The sequence below is a fragment of the Benincasa hispida genome, chromosome 7, assembly GCF_027475165.1.
Source record: "Benincasa hispida cultivar pf3 chromosome 7, pf3_genome.v1.1, whole genome shotgun sequence".
Lineage (NCBI taxonomy): Eukaryota > Viridiplantae > Streptophyta > Magnoliopsida > Cucurbitales > Cucurbitaceae > Benincasa > Benincasa hispida.
This window is the reverse complement of record NC_143484.1, coordinates 61,935,081-61,955,023: the sequence shown is the minus strand read 5'-3', so window position 1 is coordinate 61,955,023 and position 19,943 is coordinate 61,935,081. Positions and strand designations below refer to the sequence as shown.

At 38.3% G+C, this 19,943-nt stretch overlaps 2 protein-coding genes across 3 annotated transcripts; one reads left to right on the top strand and one right to left on the bottom strand.

Moving 5' to 3' along the window:
* Nucleotides 1-1,474: 1,474 nt before the first annotated feature.
* Nucleotides 1,475-4,476, top strand: LOC120070071 (nifU-like protein 2, chloroplastic). Its single transcript, XM_039021915.2, has 4 exons — nucleotides 1,475-1,863; nucleotides 1,939-2,029; nucleotides 2,254-2,564; nucleotides 4,136-4,476. Exons 1-4 carry the CDS (start codon nucleotides 1,774-1,776, stop codon nucleotides 4,322-4,324), a joined length of 681 nt encoding a protein of 226 aa, XP_038877843.1. The 5' UTR covers nucleotides 1,475-1,773; the 3' UTR covers nucleotides 4,325-4,476.
* Nucleotides 4,477-5,468: 992 nt separating this feature from the next.
* LOC150035316 (ATP phosphoribosyltransferase 2, chloroplastic-like) lies at nucleotides 5,469-10,310 on the bottom strand. Of its 2 annotated transcripts, XM_090315399.1 has the most exons (13): nucleotides 10,105-10,277; nucleotides 9,940-10,007; nucleotides 8,055-8,348; nucleotides 7,905-7,964; nucleotides 7,682-7,795; nucleotides 7,450-7,515; nucleotides 7,245-7,352; nucleotides 7,036-7,119; nucleotides 6,583-6,684; nucleotides 6,342-6,455; nucleotides 6,184-6,264; nucleotides 5,967-6,086; nucleotides 5,469-5,835 (listed from the first exon to the last, which is right to left on the bottom strand). In XM_090315399.1, the coding sequence occupies exons 3-13, from the start codon at nucleotides 8,295-8,297 to the stop codon at nucleotides 5,740-5,742; spliced, it is 1,188 nt and encodes a 395-aa protein (XP_090171525.1). In that variant the 5' UTR covers nucleotides 8,298-8,348; nucleotides 9,940-10,007; nucleotides 10,105-10,277; the 3' UTR covers nucleotides 5,469-5,739. The 2 variants fall into 2 exon arrangements, with proteins under 2 accessions (XP_090171525.1, XP_090171524.1); XM_090315398.1 differs by having other exon boundaries at nucleotides 9,940-10,310.
* Between the last annotated feature and the right edge of the window lie 9,633 nt (nucleotides 10,311-19,943).

The window sequence follows — 19,943 nt, the reverse complement described above, 5'->3', positions numbered from 1 at the left end:
AATATGTCAATATCCTGGTATGCAAAATTTACTTCCACATTTTTCTCTTTTTTCTTTAGGGAGGCTTGATAAAGGTCAACTAAGTGTTTTGACGTACGACAGGTACGTGACCAATGTCTAGTCATTCCGCATCGGAAGCATTTATTTTCAACATTCTTTTAACTTTTATCTTATGGAGCTTTTCCTTTGTGATCATCATTTTGTATGGTTTTTTTGAAATTTAAATGATTAGAACGATCACCACGAAAATAATAATTATTTCTTCCTCTGCCACGGTCACGGCCACGACCTCGACCACGATTATTATTAAAATTCACAACATTCACTTCAAGGAATGGTGTTGTTTCGGTTGGTCGAGATTCCTGATTTTTCATCAATAACTCGTTATTTTGTTCGGCCACGAGAAGACATGAAATTAATTCATAATACTATTTAAAACCTTTCTCTCGATATTGTTGCTGCGAGAGTATATTCGAGACATGAAATGTAGAAAATGTCTTCTCTAACATATCAACATTAGTAATTTTCTCTCCGCATAACAACAATTTTGAACTTATTTTAAATAATGCGAAGTTGTAATCACTTATTGATTTGAAATCTTATAGCCTCAAGTGCATCCACTCATAACGAGCTTTAGGAAGAATAACTGTTTTTTTATGATCATACCTCTCTTTTAAATTTTTCCACAAGATCGGGGATCTTTTATTGTAAGATACTCCATTTTCAATCCCTTGTGGATATGATGACGAAGGAAAATCATAGCTTTTTCTTTGTCCTGACTAAATGTCATATGTCATTCTTTAATAGTCTCCCCAAGATTCATAGCATCCAGGTGGATTTTGGCATCAAGTATCCATGAAAAATAATTATTATCGTTAATATCAAGGGCGGTAAATTCTAATTTTGTGAGATTTGTCATGGTAGCACTATCATAAAATATTGTACTTATATTAGAAATTTAATAGATATTGAATCTTCAAAATAACATTAAATTTATTATTATAACGAAGAGGAAAAAATCGGCATACCTTTAGGACCTACCTTTAGTGGAAAAAACGACAGGAGCTCGTGATGATAATGTGTTATGAAAATTGAGGAGCACAATGGGAATACAGATATGAAAAATATAATATAATAATATTTTTATATAATAATAATAAATAAATAAAAACTAAAATTATAAAATAAAATAACTAAAACATAAAATAAGCCAAAATCATGAAATTGGATAATATGGAAATTGGTGGAACTGGAATTCTCACCAATGTAGGCGTGTTCTTAAGATCCATCAAATATCACTATTTATAAGCAAAGTGGTGAGTAAGATGAGGACTTACATGGACCAAGTATGAATAACTACATGGCATATAGACAACATGAATGATTATATGACCTTTAGAACGCTAAGCAATGTGATCTATTTTCTATTATAATATTCATAATAAAAGGAGAATTTGCAAGTGCTAGAAATTTTGTTAGGGACTAAATTCAACCATTTTTCTAGAAACTAAAAATGAACAAATATAAGGGTCGATATATTTAAACCTAAAAAGTTATAGTGGTTAGAGGCGAGTGGAGACGGGATATCGTTAATTTCGGGGGAGGGAATTAGAAAGAAGAAGAAGAAAGATATTGAGGAAGAAGAAGGAAGAACAAAAACTTTGAACTCTAGGGTCTAGTGGAACTCAATTACGCCTTGAATTTTCTCAATCTCTTCATCGATTCCGATTGAATTCATCATTATTCAGACAAGGAACAGCGATTGAATTCAATATGCATGCGATGGTATTGAATTTGAATCCCTCCCCTTACACCAGACCCCCGCAAACCCTTGAATCTCCTTCTTGTTCTCGAACTTTCAAGGTTCGTTTCATTTCTCTCTTTTATTTAATCCTTTTCTGTTCCTCTTAACCAAATTAACATGTTTATTCTTTGTAGATCTCGAGGTTTTTCCTTCGCCATCTTTCACCTTGGCGGCGATCGTGTCGTTCCCTTCGAGTTCGATTGCCGTCTACCTCGCGCACGCGAGGTATGCTTCCTTCCTTTTATGTCTTCTATTGAAGTGAATTGGATTTGCATCAAGTTCTGGTTGTAGATTCTGTTCGATGATTTTGTTATACTATCATTAGGGTTTATATGCGATTAGTTGTTGTCGAAGTTAGAATAAAAAGGATGCACAAACCCCCTCCCCCATTTTCTCTCTTTTGAGATTATCAATCTTTGTCATTTGATTCGAAAATTGCTGATTTGCAGTTATAAGAGCTGTTGCAACTCCCCATTCGGCACTAGAATTGCCACTGACTGCAGAAAATGTTGAGAGTGTGTTGGACGAGGTTCGACCATATCTTATTGCAGATGGTGGAAATGTGGCATTACATGAAATTGACGGAAATGTTGTACGGTTGAAGCTACAAGGAGCTTGTGGCTCATGTCCGAGTTCTGTTACGACCATGAAGATGGGAATTGAACGCCGTTTGATGGAGAAGATTCCTGAAATTGTTGCTGTGGAACCAATAGCAGATGAAGAAACTGGATTGGAACTCAACGAAGAAAATATAGAGAAGGTATATAAATGTTCTCTTTCTATCGCTTGTATTCATTCTATGATTTAGATGTAACTTAAATGTCGTTTCTAAATCGTATTTTTGCCTTAAACACCCACCCACCTGAAATCTCTAATCTAGAGATACTACTTATAACGAAAGAGAGCTGCTCCCCTTCAAGGTAATTGGACTATTTTTTGGGGAGGAAGAGGCACAATGGTTTAGCTTCCATGGGCTCTCTGTCTTTGATATATATGGTTATTGAAAAATTAAGGTTCGGAATGAGCAGGCATTCTTTTTACACGAGTCTCAGATTACCCTACAAAAGATTCCAATTAAACCATGGAACCAATTATCAAACCCTAAACAAACATTTTTCAAGGTAGGTGGCTAGCAAAAACTCTATTGATAAAATTTATTATAAGCTTCAGCAAAATTTTTCCTAAAAATTGATAAACGACACCTAAAAAAAACACACTCCCAAATAATTTATACCATCAAGTGTTCCCTATTGTACACCACTCAATAATCAATTCGAAAATCCACAACCATATTATAGTCTAAGGCCATCTAGAGAAAAACATAAACAATTCTGATCTACACTTTCATCGTAAACCTCAAGACTGTACAATTGTGAAATGTATGGTTATTGAGAAATTAAGGGTCGGAATAAGCAAACATTCTTTTTAGTCAACGTCAACAATACTTCATCTGCCATCTTTCACTTTTTTAAATACTCTTGATAAAACAACCCCTCTTAACTGCTTGCAAACCTATTATTTCTGATGTCATGATTACATCTTCCTTTCCTTCTTCATAGCAATGTCAATTAAGTGCATCTATGGTCCGTGTGTCTGATTTTCTCATCCATGTGCTACTCTACTTGGTATTGGTCCAAGACCACGACCAGCTTGATTAGGCTTGCAGCATTTGTAGGCAATGAACCTGATATCAATGCAACTTTAAAACGTTTGAATTTGCTTGTCATGAAGGGCTGTATAATTGAACTGTACTGGTAGGTTATGTTTCAAATACTTATCATTCCCCACGCATTACCAACTTTCCCTGTCCTGTCGGTAAAAAATGCACCTTTTTTTTCCCTTATTGACTTGTCTGGTGATAGATTCCCTATCCCATCTCATCCTTGCATCCAAGTTGGCCGGTACTCCTTGCCACTTGGATTGGTTGTGGTTCCATCGTTACCGTTATCTATTCAACTCTGATGGAGTTTTCAATGCCTGAATCTGAGTTGGTTATGATCGTCGGTAGTTATAATAGCTTGTGTTTAGGATGTAAGACTATTTTAGTCTAGGATAATGAGGAGAGAGGATAGATAGAAAATAATTAGATTTGAAATAGTTAGAAATACCAACTATTATAATTGTAAGCATAAAAAGTGAGCAAGCTATAATAGTCTACTCCACCTAAGTGAGTTTGGGCTTAGGTTGGAGGCCCAAACGGTCCCTTAAGACTTATTCTTGTTTGTACAATTATGATTGAAATTTGTTATTGATTATCTTCTACAGTGATGGCATAAGGTTGATTTAGACTACAAATTCAGAAGCTGAATTATCTTTGAACCCTTTTGTTAGGTACTTGAAGAGATAAGACCTTACCTTGTTGGGGCAGCGGGAGGATCTCTTGAACTTGTGGGTATTGAGGAGCCAATAGTTAAAGTTCGGATTACTGGACCAGCAGCCGGGGTCATGACAGTTCGTGTGGCTGTTACACAGAAATTGCGAGAGAAGATACCAGCCATAGCGGCGGTGCAACTTTTGTAATAATGAAACTCCAATTGTAATGAGGGATCGTGTATAGTTTCTTCATTATTCACTTCGTCATAAGAATAGAATCTCATAGAATTTGTGTATAATGGTTGTTGCATTGACGTATGGATAAGAAGGTATAACAGTTCTTTACTATATTTCGTACACTTTGCTTTCCAAGAGGGCACAAATAATTTGGAAAAAAAAAATTAAATCTCATTTCTTTGAAATATGGATTGCAATGAATGAAACAGCTTCTGTTTAGATATCATGAAAAATTCGATTGAAGAACAAACAAAAATTCGACTCTCCATCTGATTGTAAAACAGCGTTTCCATGGGAAATTGCTCAAAAGGATCCAGAACTAAAAAATATCAATACAAATGACCTTTAAAAAAAATTAAAGTCTTTGACTTTTTGAGATTATCATTTTATCTTTTTATTACTGATATGTCAAAGCACAGAAGATATCTCAAATTTAAATTTGCTAGAGCATTTAAAAGTCAAATTACTAACATTTTATACAATTTGGAAAGAACATAAAAATATATATGAAAATGAGTGGTCATTTAATTTTGGAAAAAAATCACACATTGAGAGTTACATGATCAAGCTATGCAATTTTGTTTTGATAACATCTTCGATACAACTATATTTTGGTTATAAACAACTAAATGTTTTCATAAAATTTTTTGTGTTCTTCCAAACCATGCTTTATATAAACAAAAACTTAAAAAATATGTATTTACTTTTTAATCGAAAGCCAAAGTGATCATAATTTAAAATTTTTAAGTCATTTAAATTCAAGATTCTATAACATGAAAAAACTATAAAGTAATTAGAATATTAATAAGACACTTTCATCGATTGAAAAAATATCAAAATATTTACAAAAATAGTTAAAAAGTAATATCCAGTCAGACAAACAACGATATTAAATGTCTAAATGATATTTTATGTAAATGGAGTAAGCCATTCCATGGAAAACATATGCAGTACAATCATCAGAACAAGATGAAAATATCCCGATATCAGTGCAATCACTTGCAAATCTTTTGCATCAAATTTAAGCATGAAAGGCAATATCAAAGACGCTGAAAAATGAAAAATATCACATGAAAAAGAACCAAATCTCTCTCCCAAACCTTGAACTGAAAAATAAAAGCAAAAAGAAATCCTTAATGAACGCTTCAATACATTCGTGAGGACAAAGGATGAGGGGGCAAAACGTCTAGGAGAAGACAAATGACACAAAAAGTGCATAGAGAAAAATTCAGAATTACACAAATAACTTAAAGTTTGGGGATCTGTGGGAAAAAGAGGAAGAGGAAGAGGAAGAGGTCTTTCTAGGTTCAACAAAACAGGATGCCTTCAACAAACTCACTCAATATACCATCTTATTTCATGCATTACAGGACTAATAATACGGTTTACAGCCCAAGTTCTTTGAGAAGTTGATTCCATCTCGGAGTTTCTTCGTCAAAAATGTATGTCAGCGGAGATATTAGAACCCCACTTCCTCCAATCTGCAACAATTCATTCCACGTGAGAAAGAAAATAGTCTCATAATGCCATTAAAAGAGAGATGTAGTTAAGAATATTGTTTTTCTAATTTGGGGCTAATTATTAATCAGGACAAAAGCTAATAATGGCTTACTGCTCTCAGTTGCTGAACCGACTTGTAGAGGGATTTTTTGGGGACACATATGACAATGGCATAGTAATCAGCTACTACCTTCCCATCACGTTTGCAGAAAACTGGACTTATAGTAGGGCCCTATATAAAGACAATAAAAATTATACACGTGACAAGAATATATGTTCACTTACTAAAGCATTATTCATTTTGGGGGTAATGAAAGAATGGCTTCCACCTGCATCCCAGACAATGATGTTTGACTTAAAACGCGCTCTGCAACTTCTTGTGCACTACTTCCTCTCATATTAGCAGTCACCTACCCATTAGAGCACGATAATTTCAAGCACAGGAGGAGAAGGAATATTGATTACAAATCACACAGCAACAACTCACCGTGAACTGACCAACAGCCATCAGATGTGCCTCCAGTCTTTCAAGTATCTCGTGGGTTGTGTCTAAAGCACCTTTCCTTTGAACCAAGGACTTTCGGCTGGCAAGAAGAACAGCCTAAAAAGCATTATCTTTGCAGTGAGAAAGCATCTGATATAGAGAAAACCTAAGACAATTATGGCAAGCTTCTCAAAGAAACCCAGTTTTACTAGATTAAAGGACAGAAACCAATTTAGAAGTTCACCTGGCTTTCCAAAACCACTCCACCTTCAATTTCTTTCAAGTTGTTTTCTCTCAGGGTAGTCCCGCTACTTACAAGGTCCAAAATAGCATCAGCTATCCCCATCTGCATTTAAAAGAGGAAACATTGTTCTATAAGTATAGAGAAATCCTACAGCAGCGAAGGTTGTTCAGATTAATATGCCTTCTTCAACCATAGATGTCCTATCAGGAAATGACATTATCTATCTTAGTATCAGACACCTTAATTCTTGCATTAGTCGCAGGAAATTTCGACCTAATTAATATTTCCAACCTGAAAACAGGGGGCTAAAGCATAGTACACATATTCTCATCCCTTCTCGAAATGCATCAAATCAGACTCTAATAGAATACAGGCAGAATGTGGAAATCAGCAACCAACTCAAGACAAAAAAAAAAAAAAAAAAAAACTCTGCATTTTAGCAAGAACTATTACCGCTGGGGCAGCCTCTAATGCTCCATCCGCCGTTGAAAAACTCACGTGTTCCAACCCATTTTCTCTAAGAAATTTGGGGCCAAGCTGAGAAAAAAGACATTGAGAACGTATCTAATTAGTATTTCATTCAAATTCCAAACTGAAACAATTTTTTTTACTTTCAAGATAAGAAACAGTGATTCGATTGATAATGAAAGAAAGCATCGTACATAAGTGAAACCAGTAGCAACTCGAAGAGGCTTCGCCTCAGTCCATTGAGGCATCTGTGCTAGATCCTGGATTGAATTTATATTCTCGAAAATGCCATATTTGGGTATCTAGTATGAGTATAAGTTGACAGTGTCAGAATATAACTATTGACAAGTTCATGGCATAACAAATCAACTTTGATGATGTGAAGGAGGAAGAACTTACAGCAAGCGACAATCGGCAATCCCCATATTCAAGGGCCTCATGAACAATGATAAGATCTTCACTACCCTGTGCAAAGAAAATAACAATTGGGAGCAATAGGATTTTGGCTTCTTATAGAAAAAACAATTGGGAGCAGTAGAACTTTGGCTTGTTTTTCTTCATAATGATTGCAAAACATGAAAACGAATTTTTTGTAATGAAAGCAAGATTTATTATATACTGAGACCCTCACTTGTCCATATTCGCTCACTGTATCAAGACCCACGATACCGAGGTCTAGATCTCCGGATAACAATTTTCGAACAATGTCTTTAGGCCTTTGGAACCAGACTTCCAAGCCTGCTAGCTGTTAGAAAACAAAATAAATGCATAAACAAGAACATATGCATAATTCTTCACATAGATTGATAGTTAAAAGCGAAGCTCCTTTATCAACTGCAGTGACTAGTAAGTACCTGCGGAATATTTGCGACATACTGCCGAGGATTGACTTGTTTTACAGACAATTGACAGTCCTGGCGCACCAGATAAAAAAAGAGTATGAAACAACTAGAGAGTTTACTAGAAAAATGAAAAAAACAAAATAAGGATGCAGAAGAATGTACCTTGAGAAGTTCTAGGGTGTCAGTTGCCATGCGACCTTTACTAGGCAACCCCAATCGAATCTCATTTCTCTCAAAGAACCTCCCACCTGTAGTTCCATTAAGAGTCTCAACCTGAGACTGTAAGGCAGAGCAAATAAGTGTCGGCTTCTGACAAACACGAGAATTCGAAGAACGTGAGGTTATGGAAATGCAAGGAATGGGGGAACTCAGACACTGCTGAAAATTTGCTGTGAAAGTCCACATCTCTTGCACTTCCAATTGGAACTTCGAGAGTTTTGTTGGATGAATAAAAGCCTATGATTTCAGATAAAATAGAAATAAAAGGTGAGATTGCAGTGGATGAATATAGCAATCGCCTCGAAAATTGCCAAAAATTGGACAAAAAGAGAAGAGCTAAAGAGATTTAAGTTCGTTTTAATTTTGTTGAGTAATAAGACTTCTGATCCTATCTCTTTTTTAAAGAAATATTAAACACCAATAAGTGATGACAATAGATAGCACCAATTAGTGACTAAGAAGGATAAGCTATAATGAATGAAAGGAGACTTAATCCACCAAAAAAAAAAAGAACAGTAGACAAAACCAATTCCATAAAATTACTAAAGGAGGAAAAAGTGCCATGGAAAAGCCTTCGATTTCTTTCACCTCATAAAGTTCAACCAAACCGTTTTTTAGAACCACCAAAAGGATGACACACCAGTAAAGAAGCCAGAATACCATAAATGTTATTGGGGAAAGTAAAGGACCATCCGAAAGCCCACAAAGCATTATCCCAAAAGCTAACAGCAAAAGGACAATGCATAAAAAAATGAGCAGGAGATTCATCATGATGATGACACATGCAACACCAAGAGGGAAGGTCACAGAAAAAAAATCAGGACTTCTGATCCTATAAAAGGTCTATTTTACCACCTTTAAGTAAAAACCTTTGATATATTCAAAAACTCCTCATTTCACTCGATTTCATCTCTCTAGTTTCTCTCCAATTCCTCTCAATCGCGCTCAAGCTCCAGTATCTCACTTCATTCCCCATTTATACTTTTTTTTTTCTGGCTCCCTCTAGTTTCAGAGAGGACCTTGACCAGAGTTGCATTTACACAAAGAAGGTTCCTAGAAATGGAGAAGGTAGAGGGATAGGATTATACGTACTTCCATATCTCGAACTAAATAATGGTGGAATAGGAAGATTAAACTATATTTGCTTTTGTCGATATCAAAATACGCAAACAGCATGTAGATCTATAACTGAATCGACATAACAATTTGATATCAAATTCTAACTTACTTTTTTTTTTTTTTTTTGTCGATTTGAAAGTGAATCCGGATTGTTTCAGGTCTGACGCAGAAGAGATTAGAGGGTTCTTTTTCTATTCAATTTTAAGTTTGCTACATATGACAGAAGTACTCTAAGCAAACGTTGAATTACTCCATAGGTTTATTTGACCTGTTGAAAAAAGGCTATGTGAAGAGAAGACCCCAAATTGTGAAGGTCTCACTGAGTAGATTAACAAAAGTATCCATATCAATAAGGGGCGTAGAGGAAGAATTACTACAGCCCTCTAACATGGAGGCGTGTTCATCATAGGGAATAAGCAAAATAAAATAAAATAAGATAAAGAATACAGAAAATGTAGCAAATGATTAGAAAGATTGTAGGTTTCATGCATGTTAGAATAAAAATGTAAAATTTCCTTTGTAGAGATAAAATCAATCGACAACTTCGAGCCCTTCCAATTCAAACAATAAAAAACTCCCACCCAAACAAAAATGCTAAACCAACCACACAATGAAATCAATCGTTCACAAAATGACATTCCCTTAAGAAATTCATTTTCCAATTCAAAACTAAAAACAAAAACAAACAAGATTTCAATATTGTGGTTACCTATAGAAAACAAGTGGCAGTAGATGATGGACGACAAGAAACAGAGAAGGAGAATCGGCGGCAAATGACTGCGGATGAGAGGCGAGAATGTCAGAGAGGCGCTGCGAATGGCGGCGCAGTGAGAGAGAAGCTTTGCAGCGAGGAGAGAATGAATGCACTACTTACGGCTACGAATGGTGGTGTCGTCGTTGCCGCCGGGTACACGTCTTCGGCGAGCCGTCTCGTCGCCTGGTAGTCGGCGATTGGTCGCGTGGAGATATTCAGCGTGCGCGTGTGAGAGAGCAGGAAGGAAGTACAGATTAGGGCTTTTTTAAGGGTAAAACAGTCATTTCATTCTCCAAAAATAATAGCAAAATTTTCAATATTTTGGTAACCACAAATGATACACTTTTTTTAGTAAAAAAGATGGAAACAAAGAAACAAACACAAACAAATAATTAAAAAGAGTCCGAATTACGAGCAAAGTCCATACAAGAAGGTGTTCTTCAAGTCACACGGGTGAACAATAGAATCTTCAAGCAAGGGTAGCTAGATCATGTGCAATAGACTTACATGAACAGTCGACCCAAAGAAAGCCAAGGATAGAACCATGGGAATAGAAGTCATGAAGGGCATCAACAAGCATCTGAATCTCATTAGCGTATCGACACTTTCTAACCAAGAGATTCCAAAGAATTTTGGAGTCACATTCAACCCAAAACGGAGAAATGGCCGCTTTAGGGACTTAGAAACACAACGAAACATGGCAATGGCCTTAGCAAACTCCACATAACCAGTCAAATCAAAATGACCTTCCATAGTAAGAAGCACGTCACCATTAGCGTCACGAACAATAGCACTGATACCCGCTTCTGTTGGGTTTTATGCTCTAAAACTCGAAGATAGTAAACATTATTAATTGACCATCATCAATAAAGAGGTATCGATGTTAATTCAATAAAGGTTATTGTTTGTGTTATTTGTCTATTTTGTCTTAATAACCCTAAATCCAATTAAATAACATCTAAGGTTGTCCTATAAGTCTTGAACTGTATGTGGAGACATGCAGGGATCAATGTGCAAGATACAGCCTTTGGGTTTATAGTATAGGGATAAGGCTGGGTACCTTATCGTAGTAACATTATGGATACAACTCACTTTGTATTTGATACGAACGTAATGATCCAACGAGTTCGTGTAGATGACACGCGAGTGGAGGTATCCTATACAATGAGTTGCATAAGACTGGACCGCAAAATAGTAACAACTAGATGTAACGTCGTTAACTAGTTAAGTTCTTATTTCCATTGGATGACCTAGGCAACTTAGTCTTAATCTTAAGTATATATGAACTTCTGTTCATGAGGGATTGTCCTTGAAATTGTATGGGTGAGGGTGGCCAGGTCGTTGACCCAATATGCCTACCATCTTGGGGATAAGACTAAGTAGGGAGCTGGGGACATAATGATACAAGGTGGAATTCACTCCTTCCCGTCTTAAGGTTAAGTATATGAGTGATGCGTTATTTTATGCGGTGAACTTATGAAAGGAATTACGGTGATGGGAATGCGTTGTGCAACAAGTTTTCTCAGCAGAACCCAAGTATAAATCCTACTGAGTTTCCTAGTAAGTCCAGGGTCAAACTCAGGGACTAAGGAAAACAATATGCGGTAATAATTTTTAAGATGACTTTGCGGTAACCAATAAATCAAAGAGTTGTTAGGTTGTTGTTTGCAGTAAAAAAGTATGCAGCGGAGTTTAGAAAAGAGTTAATAATTTGGAAGATGCGATGAACATGCGGGAAACAGGTTGAGAAGGGATTCAACTAACACTTCCTAGGATTGCATTCATATTATGCGATCATGCTGCACACATACAATAGCAAATCATCTCTCAATGCAAATGCTGCGGCTTCTAGTTTTAGAACGCATGCAATATATGTGATGAGTCTATATGACCTACACATAAGCCTCTATTCTTGTCTATACGATGATGAATGACACACACACATATAAGGCGACCGCATAATATCATAACCTATCTCTAGGGTGCATGCGATGCATGTTGGCAAACAGAGCTTATCTCTAAGTCCCCATCTCTTGCTTATGCAAATCTAATCTTGCTCTCTCGAGTCTAGATTCTAACCTAGCTCTCTCAAGTCTTAGGTTCTTTCTTTAGACTATCTCTCAAGTAGTTCTAAAGGGGTGTTGGGAACAACATAAGACAAGATGATCGCATGCAATGAATAATCCTAGGTCATGTTAGTTAAGCTCTTCTCAACCCATTCAATAGATTTAGCTACTCATGCGTGCTTTTAAGAGAGTGAACAAATGTAAATAAGCAAGTTCCATTTTATAGATGTAGAATTGAAATACAGAATAACAATGCAGAATAAGAATAAAGAGCCTGGTAGCAATCTCTTGCTTCCCAAGGCTTTTACACTGTTCTTCTCTACTCTGCTTAAAAGATAATCTCGTTCTCACGAGAGTCAGCCCTCTCTCTGTTTTTCCACGCCTTCTGGGTTCTCTCTCGAGCTGACCAGAGTGATCTTCTGGCATCTTTCCCTTTCTCTTGCTCCGCCTTCTAAGTATAAGAAAACTAAGAACAAGCCAACTTCTAACTAAGGGAAAATTATCTAACTGCGCGACTAGACGAACTAGACAAACCCTTTACTGAAGGTGGTCTCTGGTATTTGTAGAGCTTCGGGGTGAAAGGTTTCTTCTCTCTTATGATTACACTGATGAGATGGCATTAATTCTCCGTCTGATACGTCGAATATTTGTCAACGAAAAGTTGAGTGTACTTGCTACAGTAATTCGTTAACGGCTTGTCAACTTAATTCGGAATCGATCGTCATCAGCTTTCTGTCCCATCGTGATTTATTACGCTTTTCACCCGGATGCGCCCACCAAGTTGCGCTGGCTCTATGCGGCAACCTTCTTGAGCAGATATTTACGAGCGCAAATCATCGCATAGCCTTGCGGTAACACAATCTTTTGATGCGCTCAGCTGTTGATTTCTTGTGATCGCATTTTCAGCCTTGCGTCAACGTATATTCTGTACAAAAATACATAAGTTAACTGTTTTAATGCGATGGATGCATGGGACTGCAATATTATGAACTTAATGCTTTTGGACGCAATCTTGTATATTTTTATCAATGCAAACCTGCATTGTTTTATAACTTAGCACTGCAATAACGTGCATTTCTACCCGTTATCACACCCCCAAATTTAAACAATGTTTGTCCTCAAGCATAAGCTAAAGATTTCATTTAGAAAGTCGACCGCAATCTTTTTTCCTAGAATTCTCAAGGATGCCTTATTCGAATCCTATACACCAAAATTTCCTTAATTCTTATTCAGGTCTCTTCTTAAAACATTTCTAAAATTTAGGGACCGCAAGTTTAACCTTCAAAAAGACTTTACTAGATTCCAGGACATCGCATGATTTTTTTCAAAAAAAACTTTTTCACTGGGGTGTTAAATGATTTTTTATCCTTGCTTATTTTAGACATTATTTTTTTTCTCTCTGACCTTGCACTGATCCAAGTGCCTCGCCTTCATTTTTGCTTGCCTCCACGTGTGTCATGCGGATATCCAACTACGAGCAAGGCGCTCTTTCTTAGACTAAACTCATACCCATTTGGCAGTGGAGTTGCGGTCATTTTTTATGCGTTGATCACAATTCCTACCTTCATTTTGGCTTGCCCCCACGTGTGTCATGCGGACATCCAACTATGAGTAGGATCTGATCGCAACGTTATAATTTTTTTTATAAGGCTAAAAATAGCAAGGTCGAAAATAAATACCGCACCCCCAAATTTAAAATGTGGCAATGTCCTCATTGCCAAAAAATTGAAAAAAGTCATGTGATGTTTGTAGGAAGTTTCGCAAAGGGTCAGTTTGAAAGAAAGCTATCAAACCACTAACTTCTAGGAATATTTCATGAGGTGACTGTCCTAAAATTAAGTTGACTCTAGTGTATACGAAAAAATAGAAGCATGTGTTTCATCATTGAAATCATAATTGGCAAAGAGAAGTCATGCGGTGACTTACTAAATTGATCAATGTTAAATGATTGCGGTAACCAAAGAGGATGCGAAGATAAAATTTTCAAAATTAAAATGCGATGCGATAGTGAAAAATTTGGAATAAAATCAAGGAAAGGTACAACCACTAAATTTGCGTTGTCGCCCCATTATTTGTTGACGCATCCTGCTTTGCGGCGATCTACTTTCTTTGGATTGCGGTGATGAAATTAAGTAGTTGTGTCTTCGTGTAGCGCCTCCACAATCGTTTACCTCAATCGTTTGCAAAGAAAAACATTGAGAGGGTCAAATAATCATAAAAAAACAGAGTTCATAAAATCGTTTACCACGATCGTTCAACACGATTGCATTATTATTTCTCTCTCTCTCTCTCTCTTTTTAGACAATCAGATAGTGAAATGATAATACTAAGAGGGAGTAGAGATAAGTTTAAGAATTCAGGATTTCAAGGGATACTTCACAAAACTTACGTCCCTGATGAATTTAAATCGCCTGATAGCGCAGGGACCACTCACTTCTTTCTCATTCAGAATTTCTCAAGTCCACGGAGGCGACCTTACGATGTCAGTCTTCTCCGCGATATACTTTCACTCGTTACCCATTAACTTTGAATATGTTGGTTCCATCGTCATTAGATAACTCGACCGCGCCATGCGGGAATACCTTTCTGACTATGAAGGGACCAGACCAACGTGACTTTAATTTTCCAGGGAAGAGTCATAGCCGTGAATTAAATAGTAAGACCTTTTGCCCGAATTGGAGGTTCTTGCCACATATTTGTTTGTCGTACCAGTGCTTTGCGCGCTCCTTGTAGATCTTTGTGTTCTCGTATGCGTTAATTCTCCATTCCTCCAGCTCGACCAATTGAAGTTTTCTCGCTTCTCCTGCTGTCTTTAAGTCAAAGTTTAGCTTTTTCACCGCTCACAACGCTTTGTGCTCCAGCTCCAGTGTAAATGACATGCTTTACCAAATACCAACACATACGGAGACATGCCTATGGGTGTCTTTTCAACAGTCTGGTATGCCCACAACACATCGTCCAGCTTTGTTGCCCAATCCTTTCGTGAAGGCCTTACCACCTTCTCCAATATCAGCTTGATCTCCTGGTTGGACACTTCAGCCTGACCATTCGTCTGTGGTTGATATAGTCACTTAATGGAGGATATTATATTTGCGCAGCAATTCTTTAACAGTGTGATTGACAAAGTGGGACCCTTCGTCATTTATTATGACACGTGGAATGCTGAAATGAGTGAAAATGTTTTTCTTCAGGAATTTAGAGACTACCGCCGCATCGCTTGCAGCGCATACCACTGCTTCTACCCACTTGGACACGTAGTCGATGACTAACAAAATATAGTTTTAACCATTTGATGGTGGGAATGGTCCCATGAAATCAATGCCCTAGACGTCGAACAACTCTAGTTCCAAAATGGTGTTCATAGGCATCGCATGTTTTCATGAAATATTACCCGTGCGCTGGCATCAGTACACTTCATCGCGTAGTCATTGGCATCCTTAAATAGTGTTGGCCAATAGTATCTACTTTGTAAGACTTTAGTTGTAGTGCGCTGGCCTCCAAAGTGCTTGTCAGATGGTGAATCATGACATTGCGATAATATGCGTTGATGAGCATCATCCGGTACACACAATCGCAGAATTTGGTCTGACCCCCTCTTATACAGATTTGGCTCATCCCAAAAATATGATATGCATTCATGTCTGAGCCGACTCTTTTGGTGGTCGGTATAATCTTCGGGAAATTACTCTCAAACCAAATAATTTACCACGTCTGCGTACCATGGAAATTCTTCAATATGAAATAGTTGCTCGTCTATGAATGCTACACTCACCTCTGACTGATTGCGGTCAACCTCTGGATTTTCCAATCTAGATAAATGATCCGTAACTTGGTTCTCCGTCCCCTTGCGATCAATTATTTCTATATCGAATTCCTAGAGGAGAAGAAACCATCTAATCAACCTCGGCTTCATGTCCTTCTTTTTCATCAGATATTTTATCGCCAAGTGGTCAGTGTGAATGAGTACTTTTGTTCCCAACAAATATGCTCTGAATTTCTCCAACTCAAATATTACCCCAAGCAACTCTTTTTCTGTGGCGGTGTTAGTTTGAGCAGGATTCAAAGTCTTACTCGCATATGCGATGGGATGTAATATTGTTTTTCTCTTTTGTTCCAGCACTGCTCTCATCGCATACCCACTCGCATCGCATATTAATTCAAAGGGAAGTGTCCAATCTGGTGCGATCAACACGAGCGCGGTCGTCAATGCATTCTTCAAAATCAGGAATGCATTGAGGCAATTGTCATCAAAGTCAAATTTTCTATCGACCTCCATCAACGCACACAACGGTCGTGCTATCTTTGAAAAGTCCTTGACAAAACGTCTGTAAAATCTGGCATGTCCCAAGAAGCTCATAATAGCCTTTACACTCGTTGAAGGTGGGAGCTTTTCAATTGCTTCAATTTTTGCCTTGTCCACCTCCAACCTGTCCCTAGATACCATATGCCCCAGCATAATGCCCTTCTTCACCATAAAATGGCATTTCTCCCAATTAAGCACGAGGTTCGTCTCCTCACATCTTTTCAATATCTTCTCTAAGTTGTCAAGACAGACTTCATATGTGTGCCCATATACGGAGAAGTCGTCCATGAATATTTCTATAGAGTCTTCGAGATATTCTGAAAAGATGGCCATCATGCACCTTTGAAAAGTGCTCGACGCATTGCAGAGGTCAAATGATATGCGGGGAAAAGCAAATGTCCCATACGGGCAGGTGAAGGTGGTCATTCCTTGATCTTTGAGAGCAATCATGATCTGATTATAACCGACATACCTATCCAAGAAGTAGTAGAAGTCATTTCCAGCTAGACGATCCAACATTTGGTCAATAAAAGATAAAGAGAAATGATCTTTCTTTGTTGTCGCATTGAGTTTGCGATAGTCCATACAAATCCGTCATCTAGTGAAGATTCTTTGCTGTATCAGCTCGTTATTTGCATTAGGGACTACCGTCATCCCTCCTTTTTTAGGCACGCACTACACGGGGATGACCCACGTGCTGTCTGCTATCGGATAGATGATGCCCGCATCTAACCACTTGATTGTCTCCTTCTTTACGACCTTCTTCATCGCAGTGTTGAGTCTGCGCTGATGTTCGATCGATCCTTTGTGTTTTTCTTCGAGACGAATTCTATACATATAATAGGCGGGGCTAATTCCTCGAATGTCTTCGAGCATTCAACCAATTACTCTCACATATTTTCTCAGAATGCTTAGCAGTGCATTCTCTTGGTCTTCATTAAGTGTAGAGGAAATGATTACCAATAGCTTTTCATTCTGCCCCAGAAACGCATACTTTAGGTGGTTAGACAAGGTCTTCAGCTCTATTATTGGTGGTTGTTTTAAGGACGGTTGCGTTGTTTTTCTTTCTTCATTCACTGTCGGCTCATCTTCTTGGGTTGCGATCATCTCATCTTCCTTATTTGTTTTTTCTATGATCGTATTGTATGCAACAATGGATGCGATCGCATCCTCATCTTCCTTTTCATCTTCAGGCTTCTCTTCTTCATTCAAATTTTGTTCATCGTCGGATTCGTTAAGGTCTTCTTCACCAGGATATTTCGTGACACGGATAATGTCAAACTTAAGCTTCTGTCCATTCACGCTCAAGATGATCTCTCCTTTGTGCACATCAATTTGGGCACGACCGGTTGATAAAAATGGTCACCCCAGGATGATGGGCACATCCTTGTCGGCTTCGTAATCCAAGATGATGAAGTCGGCTGGTAATATAAATTTGTCGATTGTGACCAGCATGTCCTTCATCTTCCCCTCTGGATGCACCAGAGATCTATCGGCTAATTGGAGAGTCACTGCCATGGGCGCAAGTTGCCCCACATTCAGCTGCTTGAAAATTGACAGGGGCATCAAGTTAATGTTGGCTCCAAGATTGCATAGCGCCTGCCCAATGTACAATCCTCCAATGGAGTAAGGTATAGTAAAACTCTCAGGATCGCGCATCTTCGGTGGGATTATAGATTTTGAGCTATGCGTCAAAGACACTGTAGCGAACTTATCAGTGCCTCTCTTCTTTGTCACCATATCCTTTAGAAACTTCGCATATGCTGGCATCTTTTCAATTGCTTCAGTGAACGGAATGTTAATATGCAATTGTTTTAACATAGTCACGAAGCATTGGTACTGTACCTCGTCATTCTTCTTCTTTCTGAGTCTCTGTGGGAAAGGTGGCAATTGTACTTTCACGATCCCCTGTTCTTTTGGCTCTGAGGTGGATGCAATCTCTGGATCTATCGCTTCTTTTTCTCCTTCTTCTTCTTGAGTCACCGCAATCTTTGGTTCTAGCATAATTGGACAGTTCTGCTCAGCTCCTTCTTCTCCCCTACCACAGTCTTGCCACTCTGCAATGTCACGACTTGACATTACTCTTTACCCGTACCCCGTGGGTTGCGTGGGAGTTCCATTGAAATCGATAGAGCCCCCTGCAGTCTGTTCTTGAGTTCACTCGCAATCTGGCCCATCTGTAGTTCCAGGTTGCGGATAGATGTCGCTTGGTTTTGAAGCACAGTTTCGTTTTTTTTTCAATATATTGCTTCAACAAACTTTCCAAAGAAGAATATTGCAGTGCCTGCGAACTGCTGGCTTGATTACTCGTCTGACCGTTACTTCACGAAAAAAATTCGGGTGGCCCTTCTTTTTGCGCCACTGATTAGAAATTTTGCTGCTGATTTTTCCACGCAAAGTTGGCTCCACCCAGGGTTGTACGTGTTAGAAAATGGGTTATCCTTCACAAAGTAGATGGACTGTTGCGAGCATTCCTCCATCGCATGTCCTTCGCCGCAAGTAACACACCTTGCGGTAGTCTGACTAATTGCGTTCACTTGCCTACTATGCATTATTGGGTTGTTGATTGCAATTCCCTGTATCAAGTTCATCATCGCAGTCATCTGACTCTGAAGTGATGCGATAGCACCATTGTTTGCGTTACTATATTTTATTCTCAATCTTTGATCGCTCTCTCTCTAGTCCTCGTGATTTTTAGAAATGCGATCAAGGATGTTCTTGGCCTCATCATATGTTTTGTCTAGCAGACCTCCAGCGGCTGCCGCATTGGCAGCAGTCTACGAAGCAGGGTTTAATCCGTGATAAAAAAGTCTCCATTTGTAAGCAGTCTGGTAATCCATTGTGCGAGCAGTCTCTTACCAACCGCTTAAACCTCGCCCAAGCATCGCTGAACGATTCATCCATGTCCTGTTCAAAATTGGTTATTAACTTCCTTCTCCTTGCATTCTCGGTTGGTGGAAAATATTTCTTCATAAACTTCTCTATGACTTGCTCCCATGAAGTAATCTCCCCCGGTTCGAGAGAGTACGCCCATTTTCGTGCCTGATCACACAACAAAAATGGAAATAAAGTTAGTCGAACTTCTTCGGTGGAGATATTCAAGAACACAAAAGTGTTGCAGATTTCTATGAAGCTCCGGAGGTGGGTGTGCGGGTCCTCGCCATGCCTTCCTCCAAACTGTCCCACAGTCTGGATCATCTGCAGCATAACCGGTTTCATTTCAAACCTTGATCCATCTAATGATGGCCTCATGATTTCTGGGGAGAAATCATGTAGGTTAGTTGACGCATTGTCCCATTAGGTCATTTGCTAGGAGGATGGGGTTGGCCATTATATTATTTGTGTTTGCAGCTCTCTCTTCCAGTTGTTCTGCCATTCTTGGAGTTTTGTCTTGTTGTTGGCAGTTGTCTTTCAATCTTCATCGAAACGTTCTTTCAATCTCTGGGTCGTAATGCGCTAGAGATTGAAAGCTGCATGGAATTCAAAAAAATTACCGTTAGCACGTTATCTTGCCGAAGTCCCTGGCAACAGTGCCAAAAACTTGGTGCTTATTTTATACAGTGGATTTATGAAAGGAATTGCGGTGATGG

Bases quoted from the DNA above. Each gene is read 5' to 3' on its own strand.
- LOC120070071 (XM_039021915.2), top strand. From the start codon at position 1,774: ATGCATGCGATGGTATTGAATTTGAATCCCTCCCCTTACACCAGACCC. The intron at 2,030-2,253 runs GTATGCTTCCTT...GCTGATTTGCAG, and splicing joins GTCTACCTCGCGCACGCGAG to TTATAAGAGCTGTTGCAACT. The intron at 2,565-4,135 runs GTATATAAATGT...CCCTTTTGTTAG, and splicing joins ACGAAGAAAATATAGAGAAG to GTACTTGAAGAGATAAGACC.
- LOC150035316 (XM_090315398.1), bottom strand. From the start codon at position 8,297: ATGTGGACTTTCACAGCAAATTTTCAGCAGTGTCTGAGTTCCCCCATT. The intron at 7,353-7,449 runs GTAAGTTCTTCC...TACTCATACTAG, and splicing joins ATTGCCGATTGTCGCTTGCT to ATACCCAAATATGGCATTTT. The intron at 5,836-5,966 runs GTAAGCCATTAT...GAATTGTTGCAG, and splicing joins CGGTTCAGCAACTGAGAGCA to ATTGGAGGAAGTGGGGTTCT.